Here is a 21099-nt window from a genome sequence, read left to right as displayed (position 1 = left end):
AAATGAGCTGGTGCTCCTGCAATCAAGAGCTCAATGGTGCTTTGTGCATCACCCATCACTAATTGACACAAGGGAGACAGATTTGCCTTTTCGCGGAGGGCTGAAAAGGCTTAATGTAATTGTTGTGTTTTTACATTCTACGCTGCTTTTGCTCACGTTGTGTACTTTGAGAACAGGAGCGATTCTATTATAGGACTGCTAAATATCGTGTTAAATTAAAGGATTGGTGCTTGGAGAGATGAATATTTCATTTAATTATTTTATTAGGAAAGGCAATCACGATAGTGAGCTGTCTGATGTGTCTTTCGTTTGGTAACAGTGACCTCTAGTGTCCACACAGGAACAGCCCACTGGACCTGAGAAATACAATATGAACATGCACAAAGTGGATATTTTCATATGCAAAACTATACAGTGTTTTGTGAGGGAATCTAGACAACAACTAAATCCAAGCAACGATTGAGAACAAAGTGAAAATCTGAGTGTTTCCGCATTTCTTGTAACTATATATCATCACAATTTTAAGATTTATGTACATATTTAAAAAAACAAAGAAGGACAAGTTCAGATCTCAAGAAAACATTTTCCAGTTTAGAAAAATATTGCTGAATCATAAGGAGCAACACCGATGGATGCTGTCCGGTCGCTGAGCTAGAAGTGCTTCACACTTTCAGATCAAGTTCATAAATAGTGTGAGATGAAATTTACGCGGGACCAACAGAGGCTTCGTGAAAGTCCGAGCCTACAATCATACTGCTGTACATCTTCTGCTGCTCCTCCTTAAATGACTCTTTCACCTTTTCTCTCTTCAGTCCTCCGTCCCTGCAACACAATGATACTTTGTGAATATCAAAAATTTGTGATAGACTCATATAAGCCAAGCCAATATTTGGTCATGTCAAGATTATATATTGGCCATCATATTTGCCATCCACTAATAAATGTCAATTCTATAGGCATTCTACAGACATTTAAAAAATGAATGCATGTTTACAGTCCACATTTAAACATAGTGTTTTCTTCAAGGTAGGAAATTACAATAATAATTAGTATAAAAAAATACTAATATGTGTATATATATATATATATATATATATATATTTGTTTGTTTGTTTGTAAATGTAAAACTTTTTTTTTTCCAGCTTTTTTTATGCAGGGTTGTTTGTATTCTTACCAGGACAAATCCACCAGTCCTCCCTGATGTGCTATGGCTGATTTAACTCTGTTAGCAAATTGAACAGCATCCTCTCCATCCTACAAAAAGCATATGCAATAAAAAGATAGGAAGCAATGCTCTACCAGTCAAAAGTTTATGCACACGTAAAATCCTCAACAAATCCATCAAAACTATGTAATAACAGAAATGGAAGTGTTAAACAAATCACACCTATCTTACATTTAAGCTTCTTTAAAGTAGTTAGTAGTAACCCTATGCTTACACTAGAGCACTGCAAGCTCTGGTGCATTCTGAGATGATTTTAAACAGGTTTGATTATGGTTCCCATGTTTAAAAACACAAATAAGTTTATGTTCATGTCTCTGCTTAGGCTCCAGCATCCCTGTGACCTTACAAAGGACAAGCAGTTTGGAGAATGGATAGATAAGATGGATGTTTCTGCTTACCTGTCGAGTCATGGGTGGGAGGTACCACACGTTGCACACGATGGCCCAGCTTGTCATCATCCTGAGGAGGTAGCTCACCATGTTGTACTTGGCACTGTTCCAGAAGGCATCTCCAAACTGAGGGTCATACTGAAAGAGAGAAGTACATGAGGTGTGTCCCTTTTAGAGGGTAATCGTAATACTGCTGAAGGAAAACACTGGGTTGTTGGTAATCGATACCTTGATTGCTACTGGGTATATAGTTCCACCGATTTCAAAGCTTCCCTTCTTGAACATCATGACTGATGTATTATTAATGCAAGTTCCTACAACAGACACAAAGATAGACCACAGGGAATAGGATTTATTCAAATAAATATGTGTAATATGTATAAAAAATAAATATGTATATTATATTAAATATATTTATATTTGTATATGGAAGCTTGTTTCCACCACAGAAAAAAAAAAAAAAAATTATAATTACAAGTTTACAGCTCACAATTTTGACACTTTTTTTTTTTTTTTTAAATAAAAGTTATCAATCTTGAAAACTTATGAGTTTAAATCATTAAACATAAAAATGAAAAAGGTAATTACAACTCTCAATTCAAATTTTTTTTTCTCATAACTGCAAGTTTATATTGTGGAAGTTTTTTTTCTATTCTATGGTAGAAACAAGCTTCCATATTTGTACTTTTTTTTTTTTGTAGTAGATTGATATTGCATAATTACTGCATTACTAGAGACTTGCATAAGGACACAATCACATGAATATAACTTTTACCCTCTGGGAAGATCAGGATTGGCAACTTAGTTTTATCAGCAATATAGTCTTTCAACCTGCAGAAACAGCAAAATTGAGGTTTTATGTCCTAAGCGAGGACATGTTATGCTCCACAAGACTGATCAACACACACTTTGTCACCTTTTGGCAACCGCATGGCGATCTTTCATCTCGGATCTCTCAAACCACACATGGGGACAGGACCGCACCATTGACCTCTGGATGACCCCCATGAGGCCTCCATGAACTTGACCTACCTGAGGACAATGAAATTGCGTTAAAGACACCTGAGACCCTCTAAAGACACACAATGTCACACAGCTGATATAGTCAGCGTGACTCACCATAGCATAACATCCATCATTCGCCAGAATGACAATGTCAATTGGGGAAGTGTGGTTGGCAACACAGATACCTCCTTTTTTCGGTCGATTCTCTCTATTATGCATCCCATGAGACATATAAGAAACAATGGTCATTTGACTATATTAGGGAGTGTTAAAAAGAAAGAGGTATGCGAGACATAATAATTCTCCTTTACCCATCTCAGTTTTACCAGATACAATGTAAGCCGTCATAATTTCTAGCACTTCTTACTAGAAGTCTTTTATGTTGTCTCTTATATGTCCATTTCAGTCACTCTTCAGCTTCTTTTATTCATTTGGCTAGCAAAATACAGTTTGGAATATTTTGGAGCTTTATTTAAAGTGCAAAAACTCCACACAACTTTAGGCATGTTTTAAACAAATATAAAAATTTAATGGAATATATATATATATATATATATATACACACACACACACACCGTTGCAGAAAAACGCAGAGAAGCAGAGGTAACCCGAAGACAGTGAGATCAAAGTGGAAAGACTGGGATCAAAAAAGAAGCAGTGACTCACTTATTATGATAGTGGATGGTAGCAGACAGGCCTCTGGCACATATTCTGTAGCATGTAATATGAACCAAATCACTGAGCCAGTTCTTCGCACTGAAAGAGACACAGACCCTTCCCGTTAGAAATGCTTCTTCAAACTTTAATATGAAATTAAACATTAGCATTCCATTCATATGTGACAAACTTAGTTGAACTGGTTTAAAATATTTCTTATTCAATCAGTCCATAAATTAAATACATGCGGGTATGATATAATTAATTATGTCATGCAATATTAATTACTTGCTGCTAGGAAGCAATCCAACAAGAGTAGTTCCTATCACCAACCAACTCAATCCGATAAAAGCCAACGTGATCCTATGACAAAAAGCAATAACATGATTAAATATATATGGACGAATCACAAAAAAGACATCCAGATCCCGTTTCCAGGTCACAATAATGAGAATTGGGAGTGGGAAATATGCTTTAATGTATTTTAAAAAAATCTAAGTGCTGAAATATTATTACAATATAGAATAAATGTTTCTTATTTTAATATATTTTAAAATGTAATTTATTTCTGTGATGGTAAAGCGGAGTTTTCAGCATCATTACTCCAGTCTTCAGTGTCACGTGATCCTTTAGAAGTCATTCTAATATGCTGATTTGGTGTTCAAGAGCTTTTCTTATTATTATGTTGAAAACGGTTATGCTGCTTCATATTTTGTGGAAACCATGATATATTATTTTCATTTGTTTATGATGATTAAAAGATTTAAAGAATAGCATTTGTGATGTAAAAAGCTATTTAAAAATCTTCACTATCAATTGAATGCATCCTCGATGAATTAATGTCATCTGATGAATGAAATATCAGTGCAGTCTCACCGGAGAGGCAACAAGATACAGTAACGTATAAAAACTCCCAGGCCCCATATGACGGTGAGCCGCACACTGATGTAACGAAAGTTGTTGTTGGTTCGCGTGAGGAGGTTCCAAGAAGCCAGTTCCTCCGACGTGAAGCGCTGAGTCACCTGATCCTCTACTATGTTCTCAATGCCTTTCTTACAGAAATAGAAGGCATCACACAGTGTAAAGTCTCCCCCTGCTAGATTTTTAGGATGGGATCGTCGCAGCTCTCCGATCTCCTCCTCCATAGAGCCATCATCTTTCTCAATGATCCCTAATAACACATAATGAATTTGAAATGAGACCAGACAGAGAAGAAGAAAACTGCATCACTATGTGCCTCTATTTTCATTAATCGATTTGTTTTGTTTTTTTGTCTGGATATAATAATGTAAGCATGATTTCATGTGTGTCCTGAGCTCCGAATCCAAACAAAAAAAATGCCTTGTCTGAAGCTGGGCAAAGTTCAGAAACAAGATCAACTGAAATTATGAAATCCACCACTTGCTGCAATAGCAATTACAGTAGACTGACCATGACCGACAGGCATCAGGCCAATAATAAAAGCATAACAAACATTATTTTCTTACTGTATATAAAGAGCTGTGTCAACTAAAACAGAAAGCTTATGACATTTGTTATCATATAAATTGACTGCGTAAATGCTAGAAAGGAATACATTAATAAAACAAGGCAGCAAACTAAAGCAGACTTTTTAATTATTGTCTAATATGCAGCATCAATAATTCCAAAGAGGAAACTGTGGCTTCACATGACATTGTCTTGAGCTCGAACACTTGTGTTTTATGCACATGATGTGTTGCACTATTTTTGCATTGACAGACATCATTTCACTCACCGTTGGCTAACTGTGATGGCAGTGTTGTCTGTTCCTTCTGTCCTCTTTGGATCCTGAGAGTTGCCCACTGCCACAGAACACAAGTTTATTTTCAGGTAACCTTTAACACAGTGCTTCCTATACACAGGGATAGTTTAACTGTCATGGACAAATAAAAGCTCAATATGTCCTGTTCTAAAAACGAAACTCTTGATGATGAAATTTATTTTAGTTTTATGCCTTTTGACCCTCTTTTGCAAGTTTGTCTTGGCATTTTCAACTTCTGTCAGGTCTAGGTAAAGGAAAAAAGTTTCTAAGTTTGAATCTACAATTAATTTATATATGATCAGATATGGAAAGCAATTAATAGTCATATATCTTTTAAAATTTGTTATGATTTAGCGCCTTTACCTCCAGTGTCTTAACCAGCACCTTGATGTAGATATCTGTGAACCCCAGGGACACACCGAACATGGCAGGTAACATGATGAGCCCCACTACTATGGACAGCCACACCTGGACGAGCAAGAATGTGATTTCCCAAACACCTTCCATCTCTCTGCTCTCCTTCCTGTCAGTCTATGGGACGGGGCTCTGGGCTCGGGCCATCTGCTCAAGCGGGTGAAGGTAAAAGCCAAAACAGAGGTGGTGTGTGTTTAAAATGTTGTAATCAGTGTGTTAGTACTGCCTCTGGGGATTTTTTTTATGTGGTTGGTGGCCTGTTTCTGTATTACTGTACAGCATCTGACCTGTTTATTGCTGAGTTCACCATTAACGAATAACGCTGTAAACATTTTTAAAACAAAAAAATAAAATAAAAAAAATAAACAGCTTATAAGAACCTTTATGACCACAAAACCAGTCATAAGGGTCAAATTTTATGAATTGAGATTTAAACATAATCTGAAAGCTGACTAATTAAGCTTTCCATTGGTTTCTTAGGATAGGATAATATTTGGCTGGGATACAATTATTTGAAAATCTGGAATCTGAGGGTGCAAAAAAAAAAAAAAAAAAAATCAAAATATTGAGAAAATCGCCTTTAAAGTTGTCCAAATGAAGTTCTTAGCAATGCATATTACTAATCAAAATTTTGGTTTTTATATATTTATGGTAGGAAATCTACAAAATATCTTCATGGAACATGATGTTTACTTAATATCCTAACGATTTTTGGCATAAAAGAAAAATCGATAATTTTGACCCATACAGTGTATTGTTGGCTATTGCTATAAATATACCCGTGCTACTTATGACTGGTTTTGTGGTCCAGGGTCACATTTTATTTCATATTATTTTATAGTGAGAGCTAATAGATCTACAAGTTTATTATTCTGTTGGTAGAACAGATGAGTACCTGTAGTAATGGTATTTTTAATTTTTTTTTTTTTATGACATTTGTACATAGTTGTAGTAACTATGGTATGTCTATATTATTTATTTTTATGTTATTTGTATCTAATATTTGTAGTAGCTATGGCATTTTAAATGATATTTGTGGCTAATATATGTATTAACTGTGGGATTTGTGTTTTATTTCTTTTATATGACATTTGTGGATAGCTGTAGTAATTATTATGGTATTTTATATAAATGATATGATATTTGTGGCTAATAGCTGTAGTAGCTTATTTCGGCGGAAACAATGGGAAACCAATGCATTAACCCCCCTAACGTTAAGTAGGAGACACTTCCTAAAAGCTTATCAGAAATGCATATTATCTAAATACAATTCTACTAGATGATTTTAGCAAACTATAATGGCCTATAAAATAATGATCGAAAACGTTAACTTTCCTTGAGTTGTCCGTCTCCTTTCCGTTATCAGAAACCGCTGTGCCATAAGAGCTTAACAACGGGATCACATGAGCGGTAAAACAACAGCAACCTAAAAGGATTTCGATTCAATACAACACCTTCACAATACCTCGATTATATTCATTTCTTCATCCCAGACGTCTGAAGATGATGTTACATATACTGTATATCCCAAATCTCGAAACTATGTCCGAAGTTTTCGTGCGACTGGTTAAAGTTCGGACACATATGGTTATAAATGATGCACTAGCGCCACCTTGCGTCAAGTTAGGAAATGTGTTATCATAATCGTGTTGTTTACAACCCTAATAAACGCACTATATCTGGTGAAAATGTATCGCTAAACGATAAGTTTATCTATAACGCATACAATATTTTAAAAATATATATTGTTTTCCTTTAAAAAAATGAATTAAAATGATCATTCGCACAGTGTTTCTCCAAATTAGCCTTCTTGCTTACTGGGAAGTAGCCTATGACCGTGAGAAATTTTGCAAGCATGAAATCCCAGCGATGCAAGGTTTGTCCAAAATTCCCCTCAAAACAAAAATATGCTTTAAAACCACAAATAGTTTCATGAAGACGGTTTCTAATGTAAATTACTCCGCACCACGTGGTGGCAGCATAAGTTAGTGTTTAGCTGTAAACCGCCGTCTCTTATGCAGAGAATAACTAAACGAAACCTACGAGCGCAGAAAGTTTACACATGTAGCCTGGTAACTTAAAACTATGAGGTTGCGGTAGTTAACACACGGTTTATCCCAAAAGCATGGAGGAGTTCAACACATCTGTTCGTATATCGGGTTTCGTGTTGAGTTCACTGATGTTTCATCATTTGAACAGTGATGCGGATGTGGTAAGTAGCAAAAGATCCCAGTGTGACCGTGTGATCCTTGATTATGAATTAAATTGCAAACTAAGATGTCAGAGATGTCTGCTAAGCATTTCCTCAGTCCCATAACTTCTGTTTATATTTGTATTATGTTTAAAGGAAGGTCTTATTCTCGGAGAGAGTGTAGGAGAGGAGAACTGCAGGATCACAGACTCACAAATCGATCACATACAGTTTGAGCACACTATAAGTAAATTGACTCTAATTATTAATAATTTCATATAATAGTTACACCACGAAACCCAAAACACTAGTGTCGTGATGTTTTCTCTTTTTCAGATATTCAGAAACACATCCCTTGTCATAAACTCCATAGGTAAGTCAATTGCTCATTATTTATTTTATTTTTTTCAATAAACCTCTTAATATTAAGCAGTGGTTCTCAACTGGTTTTGCTTTATGGCCTGGATTTTGCATTTGGACTTCAAGTGGTGACCCAGTATGGTACAAAATTGGTAATCATACAAAAATGATCAAATATGTACTGAAAATCTTACTATTCACATTTAGCATTTTTATGTATTAATTTATTTCCCATAGTGACCCATTTTTTAGACCACAACTCACTAATTGAAAACCACTGATATAGAATTTTTTAAAATGTTGAAATTTTATTTACCATTGCCTCAATCCTCTTGAAAGCTTCTACAGTAATGTCGGTGATGTCAGTGAGGAGAAAATAAGACAAATTTTGTCTGATTACCAAGAGGTATTTCCTACATTTTAAAACATTTGCTCATTTTCTACCACTGAATATATCCAAAATGTGATTTGCATTAACAAATTGTGTTTTCTTATTGCGCATTTACTTGTGTCAAGGAGAACGTGATTGGTTGGTACAGACAAAGAAGAAACACCAGACAGCAAATGACCTTCATGGAACAAGTGGTTCATCAGAATATGAGAAAGATTCTGTCCAATCAGGAACTTGTTTTCATGCTGCTCACACCGTCTCAGGCAACAGCATCAGGCTCCACCCATCGCCTTGAGTTCTCAGCTTTCATTTGGCACAGCAGGTGAGATCTGAGGATTTTACACTCAACTCTGCCACACAAACATTCAGTTGACTTTTGAAGCTTAGAGAACTACGGTGTAATTATTATCTCCATGCAGCCAGTACATCAACATCCCCATCTTTGTGAGCAACCTGGGAAACCTTGAACAACAAGACTACTGGAGAGTGTCAGGCACATGCCCATCTTTAGGACAGAGTGAAGCTGTTAATCAACACAGGTACATTCAGACTGTTATTTGCAGTTAAAGGAATAGTTCAAATGTAAGTGTATTTGCTTATCATCATGTAGATGAAATTGTGTCTTCATTGAAACAGATTTGGAGAAATTTAGCATTACATCACACTCGCTCACCACTGGATCCTCTGCAGTCAGTGGGTGCCGTCAGAATGGGAGTAATCCGCAAAACCCCAGTCTGTCAATAAACATCTTGTTTGTTACAAACAAGCAGCTTTTCGCTATACAGTTCCTTCAGTATGGTGTTTTTAACTGGTTCCACTTCTAGACAAAATATGAGTCTATAATTCATAATAATGCTTGCTCCAGTAAAGAAGACCATCCCCTGATGTCTCTCACATCAAAATACACAGACATGTTTGTTTAGAACTGTTTTTGCATGTAAATGGTGCTTGATCTGTGTGTATTTCTCTCCTGATTCAGACTAGATGATTGTTTTTCACTGGTGAAAGCAATATTATGAATAGATGTTTTTAGCCAGCAGCTAAAACATCTTAATGGTGGATTTGTTTCTTACAAATACACAGTTTTTTTATTTTACAACATATTAACTAACGGACTGGAGTGGTGTGGATTATTGTGATGCTTTCATCAGCTGTTTGAACTCATTCTGACGGCACCCATTCAGGGCAGAGGATCTATTGGTGAGAAAATGATGTAATTCTAAAATTTTCCAAATCTGTTATGATGAAGAAAAACTCATACGTCTTGGATGGCCTGAGGGTGAGTACATTTTCATTTTTGGGTGAACAATTATCTTTCAAGTCTTTTTGGTTTTGCTTGCCAAGGCAAACTTTTTTGCCTAGTAGATGGTAAAAATGCAAAAACATCCCATAGACTTACATTTAAGGAGGGGGTCAGAGCCAAATCTAGAGATCAGCCTTTCAAAGAGATCTGGAGGATCATAACATTACCAGCTATCCTTGAAACCACATCGTACTGCAGTAAAAACCCATTTAGTATAGTATTTTAATATATAGTATACAAAATATACAAATCTAGCTTTTTCTTTAAAAGTGATAAATAATTTTTTCTCGTCTCTCAGGACAAAATTCTTCTGCTCAGGGGATGATTTAAAAGAGGTCAGAAATATCAGCAGCATGAATGATGCCCTGTTAGGAGATATGCAGGTTAGTAACTACATCTCTTATTAGTTGCAAAATCTCATCCAGTGTGATTTGAGTATTTGTAAATCATATGAACAATTCATATGTGTCTTTTGTGATACAGGAAGTGTGTGAGAAAGTGGAGAAGAGTGAAAGAGCAGTAGAGACACTTCAAGAAGAAATCACACAGCTCAAGGAGGCAATCAAGAAACAGAAGAGACTCTCAGAGGAAAATGAAAGTAAGATCTCTATTGCACTTTATATGGGTACCTCCAAGGCCAATTACACGCTACAAGCTTAGGCTTGTCTGCAGATTTCAAACAAAAAGGTTTCAGTCTTGTAGTGTGCGCTTGCATACAAATTGTTTTTAGGTAGCAGTTGTTAACCCTATTTTTGGATTTAATTGATCAGTTTTATTCCTATTCTCATTGTAGTAGTATAACATTGCATTAGATTATTAGGCCTATTAGTTTTCTTTTTCCACAAACCATAGATCAGCTTTATTATCTAAAAACATTTTCATTACTTAAAAATAAAATATTTGATTTTAGTCTATGCTTCCTTACATATCTTGTTGTAATGTAGCAGTAGTAACTCTAAGTAACTTTCTATTTCAGCCCAAAAACATGCCCCTCCAGATGAACCCAAAGAGAATGTACTTCTGTGCTCTGCTCTCGGAACGCTCTTCCCCGATGCACCTTCATTACGGACACAAACCCTCACTGTTCAGGGTCGCCCTGTATTAGAACTGTGCTGTAATACTGACCATAACATTGATATTCCCACCAAGCTGCCTCTGATTCTGGAGAATCAACACACCAGAAAGAAGGACACAGCCCCCCGACTCAGGAAAAAATGCCTTGTCGCTGATTATCCTCAAAGATCTAAAAGGAAGAGGAAAACTAAAGACACCAGCGAGTCGGCCTCTGACAGCGGGTCAGATACAGAGATTGAGATGAACGGACAGAACAGAAGTATCTCTCCTACCTTTTAAAGAATGAAACTGAGCCTGGTTTTATTGGTACAGCAATCTAGCCACGACTGGAAAGCATTACACATTTTATACCTGGAGGTTGCCTTTATCTTAATATGCGTTCTATTTTGTTAATTGTTTAATATTGTTTTTTATTACTTTATTTGTAAGTGTTTATAAATTCCTTGAAAATTAAATACTGAATTCACATATGTGGTGTTTTTATATAAATGAATTTTATTCATTTTCTACATTGATTTCGGGCTCATCAGATTATTATAATTGTTACATTGTTTATTTTTCGCAATTTTATAGATTTTACAGAAACAAAGGGATGGTCTGCAGTGTCAGGCTTCACACAGAACCTATTCAGAATGCTTGATACCACAAATATCAGGGTCTTTAATAAACTGTGGATCCTTCAGAGTGACTGACATAAACCCTGCGGACATTAAAAAGACCTTTGTTAGTCAAATACTCCGGTTTTACTGTATATCCATGGTAATTTTACTGAAAGCGCATAAATATTTCATTCATAAAAAATAAAATCAACAAATTAGAGCCATAAATTCTTTACCCATCGAACGAGCTTGCTTTATTGCCTTCGATACCTCTTTCTGCTTCCGACCACACAAGCCTGTGAGCGAGAGTTACAGGGTCCCAAATTACTAAATCACATTTATGTAAATATTAATGTGAACATTTGAACCCAGTCCTCTCACCTGTTATGTGTCTGCCGTATATTCTGCCTGTGTGTGGTGAAATAAACTGGGACAGCAGCTGCAGAAAAAAAGCGCTTTTTGATTATTTTGCCAATACAAATATTTATTACTAATTTATAACATTTTACCAACCTGAACGTTTTTGAAGTCTACAGTTACATTACACAGGATGCAAGTTTTCGGGGAGGACTTGTATGGGTTTTCCATTTTCATAGGCTGGATAAGTGCAAATAAGTATTCAAATGGTTTCAGAGAACTTCAACAATTAAAGCGTCAAGCAGAAACGCATGTAAAAAAATTACCATATCATCTTTCTTTAGAGGTTCTTGCTGAGATGTTGTCAGGCTTCTGATGCATTGTGCTGGAAGAAATGAAATAAACTAAGAGACTTGCAACATTTCATGACTAACAAGCTATCATTCTTTAAAAAAAATTACGTTTAACATCAGGACATCATCTTATATTTTCCTGTAACATCTAGTTAAATCAAATAAATATGAAATGTCTATTATTGATAAAGAAGCTGCGTGCTTACGAAAATGTACCAGTTACTGGGTAAGAGAATAACTAGACGTCCTGAAAAACATTTTGCATACTAAAAGACTGAGGGAAATAATGTAGCAGAGATACCTGTAGCCCTAGATGTGACCGGTTGCCTGGGAAGAGCCTGTAATAATAGGCGACTAAGAGAAAGGGCAAACATTCTTCGATGTGTTCAGGAGGCCACCATGACAGTTTCTGCTTGCTTCTTCTGCGGAGTCGTTTAGCGCGGTTATGGGTACGTTTGTTGTAATCTACCGCCACCTACAAGATCGGAGAAAGCAAACTTCACTTCAAAATGGCCTTTTGATATACAAAAGAAATGATAAAGGTGCAAAGGTGCGAAAATAAAATAAACAATAAAAAGTTAGTATAAAAAGCGTTAACGTTAGTATTCTTATAGATTTTGCTGCTTTGTTTGAAAAAAACGTTTTTAGTTATTGATATATTTAAAGTTCTAGCTATTGATATATAATAATTGATAATTGATATAATATTTCACAGTTGAAGAATCAATGATAAAATAATAAAACAATGGAAAATTTGAATAAAAAGCTTTAGTGGTTTTGTAGATTTTTGTGTGTGGAAGTCTATGGATCAAAGACTAATCAGTTTTCTCACTCTTTTTTGGAAGGAGAACATTTAAATACATTCGAAAAACTTTGAAAGTTTTAGTTGTTGATATTATATAGGCCTAATTAATAGAAAAATTCACTGACGAAGAATCAATGGTAAATAGAAATAAAATATAATAAAATAAAATAATTGAATCATTGTGTAAAAAGCTTTTGTAGTTTTATAGTTTTGCAAGTGTATGGATCATTTTGCCTGTCTTTTGAAAAGTCGTTTCAATAATAAAGAATTAATGATAAATAAAATAAAATATGACATTTATATAAAAGGATTTTGACGTTTTACGGTTTTTAGTGATTTTTAGCATTTTCTGAAGGATTTAAGGACTTTTGTTCAGCCTTTTCTCGTCTTTACGCTTTAACAGTCACGTGGTCCAAAGGCGAACTCCCATTGGTTAACTCCATCACTCATCTTTTCGAAAGTCCTCGCTTTTGGTAAACATTGGCTAGTGTGTCTCCGCTCACTATTCTAGTGTTATTTTGGGTAATAATAGATATTTTGTTGTTTTGTTATGGTTTTGATGTAGTGACTAAGGTCAGTTAGTCGTACAGACTTCGTGCTGTGTCGTACTATGGATGAATAAACAGCTTCGCCTCTTTGTTGTGGTTGTTGTCAGTTACTTAACTTACAGTAACTTACGTGAGTATTATCACGCAATGCTGTAATATCAGTTTCCAGTAGCTTTACACTAGTAATGTATACTGACAACGACATACACGAGATTGTGGTAAAGCGCAACATTTCGTCCTCAAGAAAGAGATCAAGGGATGGCATGAGAAGTCACATCACTCCAGCCAAGAAGCGGTCAAGTTTCACATCAGAAACATGCTCTACTGTTGAAGGACACACTCATATTCAAGACATGAGTAAGAATAAAGACACAGAGCTGGTAAGCAGACCCTTCAGACTTTCACTGAAAGATGTACATTGCTTCAAGCATGCCAATGGTGTTTCTTTTCTTATCCAGTGCTGCAGTGACAATGAGGACTTATTTGAGGGATATGACAGCATTGTGGGTGACAGCTCCTTTCTGGCTAAGCTTGAAGATGTGGAGCTCCAGATGAGGCAGTGTCACGACCAGCAGACTCCAAATGCCTGGGAGGATGATCTTTCAGACTCAGTCTTAGCAGGGGATTTCAGAGATTCACCATCTAGAGCTTTGCCAAGCTCTCAATTTGAATTTCAAAAAGCTGTCATCACTCCACACAAAAGCCCTTCCAGGGGTGCACATAACACCTCTACCCCTGATTTGATGAATCCCAGGCCAGCTGTCAATCATGCAGATCTCACTGTCAACAAGCCACCCCCAAAGGCCAGAAGAAGCATGAAAGATCATCTTAAGAAAGTACTGATTGACAATGCAGCGACAACCAGTACTGTCTCCAAGACGATACAACAAAAGGAAGCTGTGATGACTGAAGAAATGAGTTTTGCCATGCTGGCCATGGAGTCCATATCAGCTGAGCAGGACCTAGGCCCTTTTTTTGGTCTTCCATCCAAAGTTAAAAACCTTATTTTGAGATTAAAGGGAATCCAGGACTTGTATGGTAAGTATTTCACATCCTTTCCATTCCAGTTTTGTCCTTATTGGCGTCTGGTAAATCAGTGTTTTAATCCTCTTGTTTTTTTTTCTCTTTTGATTTCAGAGTGGCAGAAGACGTGTTTAAGCCTAGATTCGGTGCAACAAAGGAGAAATCTAATTTATTCTTTACCAACAAGTGGAGGAAAGACTCTAGTGGCAGAGATTCTCATATTTAAAGAGCTCTTGTGTAGAAAGAAAGATGCACTGCTTATTTTGCCGTACATATCCTTGGTTCAGGAAAAGGTATACATTTACAAATTTATCCATGATTTATGTGTCATCTAAACAAGTGGGATAGTTGTAAATCAAACCGTTTTAGATCATTATTATCATTTATCATTAGATCATTATGTGTTGTTGATACACTTATATGCACTGATTTGCCTTTAGGTGCGAGGGTTATCTAGCTTTGGCATTGAGTTGGACTTCATGGTCGAGGAGTATGCTGGCAGTAAAGGGAGGTTTCCTCCAGTCAAGAGAAGAAATAAAAACTCTCTGTATGTCACAACTATTGAGAAGGGACACAGTCTTGTCAATTCACTGATTGAAAATGACCGGCTAGACAATATTGGTCTGGTTGTTGTGGATGAGGTATGTATCACAAACTATTATTATTACTAAAGTATACTTTTTTGTCGTGTTTCAGTTTTGTTTTGATACAGATGTAAAATTTGTTTGCATTTATTTACATACAGTAAAAACAGTAATATTGTAAAATATTATTACAAATTAAAATAATTGTTGTCTCTTTTAATATATTTTAAAATATTTAAATATTTAAATATAGTAATTTATTATTACTATTAAATCTGATGGATTTCTGATCCATCAGAAATCATTCTAATATGCTGATTTGGTGCTCAAAAAACAGCAGCTTAATTTTTTTTCAGGATTCAGCACCATTTATTAGAAATACATTTTTTTGTAACAATGTAAAAGTTTTTAACTGCCATTTGTGGTCAATGCATACTTGCTGAATAGAAGTATTAATTTCTTTTTAAAAAATGACCCCGAACCTTTGAACAGTAGTGTGTATAAGCTTTTCAAATTAATTGTATTTTTTAGCTCCATATGGTTGGTGATGGAAGCAGGGGGGCAATTCTTGAAATGACTTTGTCAAAGATTCTGTACATGAGCAGTGAGTATCTGAAGACTCACACATGCAGTACTCTATTTGTGTGATGGTCACTCGTTACAGATTCTGATGAATCCATTGTCATTTCTCAACAGAATCCACCCAAATTATTGGTATGAGTGCAACACTAGGCAACGTGGGAGATCTTCAGACCTTCCTGAAAGCTGAAAACTACACCAACGACTTCAGACCTGTAAGACTGTTACTGTGATTTAATAAGGCTTTAAATTTGATCAACTCAATTCAAATAAATAACTGCTGATTCTGTAGGTTGAGCTGAAAGAGTATGTAAAAATAAAGGACAGCATATATGAAGTCGACCCCAGGGAAGAGACATGCTTCAGTTTCTCACGACTCCTGAATTTTAAGGTATTGATGATATTTTGTGGCCAAAGCTCCACATATTTAAGCTTTTTTTTTTTTTTAACCCAATATGATATCGATCTGCTTGGCTCATTGAACCTTTGTGCGATGGACTTTCTCAGTACTCCAGTGGTATGCAGAAAATGGACCCTGACCACATCATAGCTCTGGCTACTGAAGTCATCCCTCAGCAGTCCTGCCTCATTTTCTGTGCCACCAAGAAGAACTGCGAGAATCTAGCTGGAATGATCTGCAAGTATTTAAATAAGTGAGTAGACCTTTAGAGTCCTTAAAAAGATAATCAGCCCAAAAGGGAAAACTCTCCCATTATTTACTCACCCTCATATCATTCCAAACCTGTATGCATTTCTTTCTTCTGAAGAACACAAAAGAAGACATTTTCAAGAATGTTAGTAAACAAACAGTTTTCGGTCCCATTGATCTATGGCCAAAAAATACTACTAATACTATGGACGACAATGGGACCTAAAACAGTTTGGTTACCAAAATTCTTCAAAGTCACATTTTAGAGTTTTCATTTTAGGTGGACTATCCCTTTGAAGTCTTTATAGATTTGTGTGTGTGTGTGTCTCATTGATTTATGAAATGAAATATTTTTTCAGGGAGTTTTTGAAACACAAGGAGGCAGAGAAAGCCACTCTTCTTGGTGAACTGAAGAGCAGTGGGAATGGATCCTTGTGTCCTGTGCTGCAAAAGACTGTGCCCTTTGGCCTGGCCTACCACCACAGCGGCCTGACCAGTGATGAGAGGAAACTGGTAGAAGAGGCCTATTCCTCAGGGGTACTCTGCCTCCTCACCTGCACCTCTACTCTCGCTGCTGGCATCAACCTTCCTGCACGCAGGTTCGTGTAGGCCTATGCATCTGAAAGCCTCAAATATGTATAGAGGGTATGAATTGACATCACTTTCCCGCCGGAACACGTCCCCTCAGCCGAACTGAGTGGCAAAAGAGCCTGCTGCATGACTGGATTTAATACGGAAGCTGCGAAAACGCGAGTAAAACAAACGGTAATCATTTTAAACTGAAGGTTGTTTGGACTAGATATAGTGTTCCTTACAACTTACCAAAGATCCAGTGGTCCATGGATATTGATATGCAGCCAGGAATCATGTTTCCTGACATGCATATTGTCATATCATCCAAGCCAAAATCTTGTATGTTTGTCAGTGTTTATTTAAAAACATCCAGCAGAATATAAGATGGTAAATGTTTAATTGATGAGTTGTCAATATGGTATGTTAACAATACAATATATAGGGTATGATTTTACCACAAAATTCAACATATTAATATAAAATGTTAACAGCAAATTTCGCTGCCTGGATTCCATTTGTTTCTTTGAATTGCAGGGATCCCTGCATCTCTTTTATGTAGCTTTCAGCAGTCTGTAAAAATATTCCTCCGATTTCTTGTCAAAGCTATTTGTACAGCCAATCGCAAAGCTCTTTCTTGTTTTAGATGTGTTTTGTGTGTTCTGTCACAGCATTCACGCTGAAAACCAATGCTGCCATTCAGTCTTTTTGCCACTCAGTGGGCGGAACCGCAGTCACTCCAGCTGACGGTGATGTCACATGCATACCCTCTAATGATATGTGTTTTTTAATCATATACATGTGCTACTTCTCAGGGTCATTCTGCGGTCCCCATATGTAGCTACAGAGTTTTTAAAGAGGAGTCGGTACAAACAGATGGTAGGCAGAGCAGGACGAGCAGGTATTGATGCCATGGGTGAGAGTATCCTGATCCTGCAGGACAAAGATATAAACATGGTAAAGAATCAGATTTTTTTTAAAAGCATGTATTATATTTTATTATATTATATATTTTTTTATATTATGTTATATGGTTGGATGGATATGTTTACTGCAGGCCAAAAATCTGCTGTCTGCTCCTATGGAGAAGTGTTACAGTAACCTTCTACATGATGGAGGGAGGGGCCTCCTCAGTCTCGTCCTGTCACTCATTGGGCTGAAGGTTTGTGAAATGTTTTGATGTAGTGATAATTGAGAAATTATGTCTAGTTTAGAAGTGCAAACACTAATGTGTTTCCTTTTGATTTTTTTTAGATAACTACAACTATAGAACAAGTGAGGGATTTCATGAAATGCACACTGCTTGGTGTGCAGGAGGCTCAGGTCAGTCCAGAGAGGAGTTTGTGGGACCTTACTGTAGAATCTATAGAGACCCTGAAGCAGAAGAGCCTCATCGAAGTCTCTGCTGATGTAAATAATCAAACCATTCTCCAAATCACCAGGCTTGGGAGAGCAACATTCAAAGGTAATTAGAGTTTTTGAATAATGAGATTTGAATAATGTCACGTTTTGATGAGTAAATACCTAGAATCATCTCTTATGTACCACATGGTGGCAATATGACCCAGTTTAAAAGTGATACATTTGGAGAAGAAACATTTCTAGCTTCTCTTTTTATTATTATTGGTTTATCAGAGCCTCTTTTTTAATGTTTTCCATTTAAATTGTTACTTGTTTCAGGTTCAATAGACCTAAGCTGCTGTGACCTGCTGTACCAAGACTTATCGAAAGGGCTGGAGGGTTTACTCCTCAATAGTTTTCTTCACTTAGTGTATCTGGTTACTCCATATGACATGGTGAATCAATGCAAACCAGACTGGATGATCTACTTCAGGCAGGTGGGGTGATTTTGTTGAGTTAAACTTGTTTTAGTTACACACTATCATTCAAAAGTTCACGCTCAGTAAGTTTTTAAAATGTTTTTGAAAGAATCCTCTTATGTTCATCAAGGCTGCATTTATTTGATCAAAAATATAGTAAAAAGAGTAATATTGTGAAATATTATTAGAGTTTAAAGGGGCAGTTTAATACATTTTATAATATAATTTATGACAAAGTTACTGACCCCAAACTTGGAACAGTACAGTATTTCACCACCTTTAAGGACATATAGGGTGCAACAGTGTTTATATTTGTATTAATGTCATTAATGTGCTCTTCTTTACTTTCAGTTGTGTATTCATACCTAATACAAATGTTTCATTGTACCAGTTTACGAATTTGTCAGCTGCTGAGCAGAAGATGGCGACTGCGGTCGGAGTGCCTGAAAGTTTTGTGGCTAGAAAGGCAGCGGGACAGAGCGTGAGAAAGGTTGGCAAAACAGCATTCTTTTCATACTTCAGTATACTATACTAGCGATTCACAACCGTTTTTGTTCTGGATTAAACAGCCCAGGTATAATAAGCCTGAAACTGCTGTAAACAGATATCATTAGCTGACAATGTTTTACAAAATTAAATGTGTCTTGAATATAGTCTTACTTCAATCCTAATCCTCTTAAAGGATTTGCAGTGTTAATGCTAAATCTACATTTAACCCTTCTTAAGTTTCTGAGGTGGAAAATAATGATTTACTGTGACTTAAAGTGAAATGTCATCAGACCTGGATTTCACAATGATGGTTTTTGTTCCTGTTTCTCTTACCTGCGTCTCAGTCTGTGGACATTGTGGTAGTGAATAGGTTGTATCTGGCTCTGGTGCTGTACTCCCTACTGAAGGAGACAAACCTTTGGAACGTGTCCAATAGATTTCAGCTGACCAGAGGCTTTGTACAGACTCTTCTCAGCTCAGCTTCTGCATTTGGCTCCTCCGTGCTGCACTTCACTGAGGTTAGGGCACATCCAGGCATCATTTAAGTCATATCAGCTGACAAATATACATCTGTTCCTATCTTAGAGTCATTGATGGATTGGAGTACTATGAGATTTGTCTGTCCATTTCAGGAGCTGGAGGAGTTTTGGGCCTACAAGGCTCTTCTCTCAGAGCTGACCCGTAGATTGACTTACTGTGTGCAGGCCGAGCTCATTCCACTCATGGAGGTGGCTGGAGTCATGGAGGTGTGTGTTGTTGCTGCTCATCTATTCTCTCTAAAATAACTATGACCAGAACATTTGCTTGATGCTTATTTTTTCTTCTTTCATTCTCTTTTACTTCAGCATCGTGCAAGGCAGCTGTATAACGCTGGTTACAAGTCATTGGCACATCTTGCCAACGCAGATCCACAAATTCTGGTCCAAACTATTGAAAACCTCTTCAAACGACAAGCAAATCAAATTATTGCATCAGCAAAAGTAAGTACAATATTGCACTATAGAGCAACATTATATTTTCAGCTTAGCTTTTCAAGTTCATCCAAATTAAAAATTGACATTTATTCACCCTCAAGACATACCTGCATGACTTTCTTACTTCAGAAATGAAGAATTTCTTTTGATTGTTTTTTTTCATGCATTGACATCAAATGTTGATGTTGGGCTTCAAAAAAGATCAAATCATCATAAAAGCATCATAAAGGTGTTTCCTCACATGGTGATGATGGCTCAAGAAGGCTTCTTTTAGAATCCAGTGCACTTCTTCCAGTCCAAAAAAGTTTGGGAAAAAAGTTATATATTTGCATTATGGCCATTACAATAGAAACATTTAAAATGACTATTAAAACACTGCACACTGATGTGCCCTTCAGGCTTCCTCAGAGTGTCTCAAGGCTACTTTTATAATGATTTTGGTTATTCTGAATCCAATGCATGCAAAAGACTGACCAGGAAATGTTTCGTTTCATAGCAGAGTCATACAGGTTTGGAGTAACATGAGAGTACGAAATAATTTTCGTTTATGGGTGAACTATACTTTTACAATGTACATATAAGAAACAAAACCACCTTTTTATTCATGTTAACTTCTCAATGTTCATTTTCAGATGTTAATAAAAGAGAAAGCAGAGGCCTTGCAGGAGGAGGTGGATGACCTACTCATGCTTCCATCTGATATTCCATCTTTGTAATTTTGTTTATTTTTATTTATATGATGTAAATAGCATGTATATTATTTAATCTATTTGGGATTATGTAAACTATTTTATGCCCACATGTCTGGCTGAAATAAAAATGGAAGTAACCTCGTTTTTAGTAGCATCTCTGTTACTCATTACCATGGTCATGTGTTATTTTGTGTCATAAAGACTTAATAACCAGTCTGCCACAAAGGGAAAACAATCATAACAGCATGATAAAGTTCCAGCGCTG

The 21099-nt window shown here is 36.3% G+C and overlaps 4 protein-coding genes and 1 long non-coding RNA gene across 6 annotated transcripts in view; 3 read left to right on the top strand and 2 right to left on the bottom strand.

The window, feature by feature from the left end:
- The window catches only part of LOC131528969 (uncharacterized), an 84496-nt gene extending 78979 nt beyond the window's left edge, over positions 1 to 5517 (top strand). Inside the window, exons 2-3 of the long non-coding RNA XR_009267960.1 lie at positions 1548 to 1774; positions 5471 to 5517. This is a non-coding gene — a long non-coding RNA (uncharacterized LOC131528969). The remainder of the gene's footprint in view (positions 1 to 1547; positions 1775 to 5470) is intronic.
- On the bottom strand, positions 208 to 7099 carry gpat3 (glycerol-3-phosphate acyltransferase 3). The gene is made up of 13 exons (XM_058758447.1): positions 6939 to 7099; positions 5423 to 5620; positions 5033 to 5099; positions 4153 to 4447; positions 3565 to 3639; positions 3286 to 3375; positions 2734 to 2827; positions 2531 to 2646; positions 2390 to 2445; positions 1843 to 1928; positions 1624 to 1752; positions 1175 to 1254; positions 208 to 822 (listed from the first exon to the last, which is right to left on the bottom strand). Exons 2-13 carry the CDS (start codon positions 5564 to 5566, stop codon positions 705 to 707), a joined length of 1350 nt encoding a protein of 449 aa, XP_058614430.1. The 5' UTR covers positions 5567 to 5620; positions 6939 to 7099; the 3' UTR covers positions 208 to 704.
- A 373-nt stretch (positions 7100 to 7472) lies between these two features.
- abraxas1 (abraxas 1, BRCA1 A complex subunit) lies at positions 7473 to 11254 on the top strand. Its single transcript, XM_058758448.1, has 9 exons — positions 7473 to 7685; positions 7821 to 7911; positions 8001 to 8037; positions 8364 to 8430; positions 8541 to 8737; positions 8835 to 8954; positions 10017 to 10101; positions 10202 to 10316; positions 10695 to 11254. The coding sequence occupies exons 1-9, from the start codon at positions 7599 to 7601 to the stop codon at positions 11069 to 11071; spliced, it is 1176 nt and encodes a 391-aa protein (XP_058614431.1). The 5' UTR covers positions 7473 to 7598; the 3' UTR covers positions 11072 to 11254.
- A 13-nt stretch (positions 11255 to 11267) lies between these two features.
- Positions 11268 to 12562, bottom strand: mrps18c (mitochondrial ribosomal protein S18C). Its single transcript, XM_058758449.1, has 6 exons — positions 12403 to 12562; positions 12075 to 12133; positions 11905 to 11988; positions 11773 to 11830; positions 11628 to 11687; positions 11268 to 11492 (listed from the first exon to the last, which is right to left on the bottom strand). The coding sequence occupies exons 1-6, from the start codon at positions 12473 to 12475 to the stop codon at positions 11416 to 11418; spliced, it is 411 nt and encodes a 136-aa protein (XP_058614432.1). The 5' UTR covers positions 12476 to 12562; the 3' UTR covers positions 11268 to 11415.
- Positions 12563 to 13328: 766 nt separating this feature from the next.
- On the top strand, positions 13329 to 20970 carry helq (helicase, POLQ like). Of its 2 annotated transcripts, XM_058758207.1 has the most exons (19): positions 13329 to 13584; positions 13699 to 13834; positions 13913 to 14492; positions 14592 to 14770; positions 14918 to 15118; positions 15593 to 15665; positions 15758 to 15855; positions 15933 to 16031; positions 16148 to 16293; positions 16649 to 16888; positions 17675 to 17816; positions 17917 to 18021; positions 18114 to 18324; positions 18540 to 18697; positions 19071 to 19169; positions 19513 to 19686; positions 19801 to 19914; positions 20014 to 20148; positions 20775 to 20970. In XM_058758207.1, exons 2-19 carry the CDS (start codon positions 13718 to 13720, stop codon positions 20856 to 20858), a joined length of 2955 nt encoding a protein of 984 aa, XP_058614190.1. In that variant the 5' UTR covers positions 13329 to 13584; positions 13699 to 13717; the 3' UTR covers positions 20859 to 20970. The 2 variants fall into 2 exon arrangements, with proteins under 2 accessions (XP_058614190.1, XP_058614189.1); XM_058758206.1 differs by having other exon boundaries at positions 13329 to 13834.
- Positions 20971 to 21099: the final 129 nt, after the last annotated feature.

Source organism: Onychostoma macrolepis, chromosome 21, assembly GCF_012432095.1.
Source record: "Onychostoma macrolepis isolate SWU-2019 chromosome 21, ASM1243209v1, whole genome shotgun sequence".
NCBI classification, from domain to species: domain Eukaryota; kingdom Metazoa; phylum Chordata; class Actinopteri; order Cypriniformes; family Cyprinidae; genus Onychostoma; species Onychostoma macrolepis.
The sequence above is the reverse complement of the archived record's forward strand: the minus strand, read 5'-3'. Positions and strand labels throughout refer to the sequence as shown.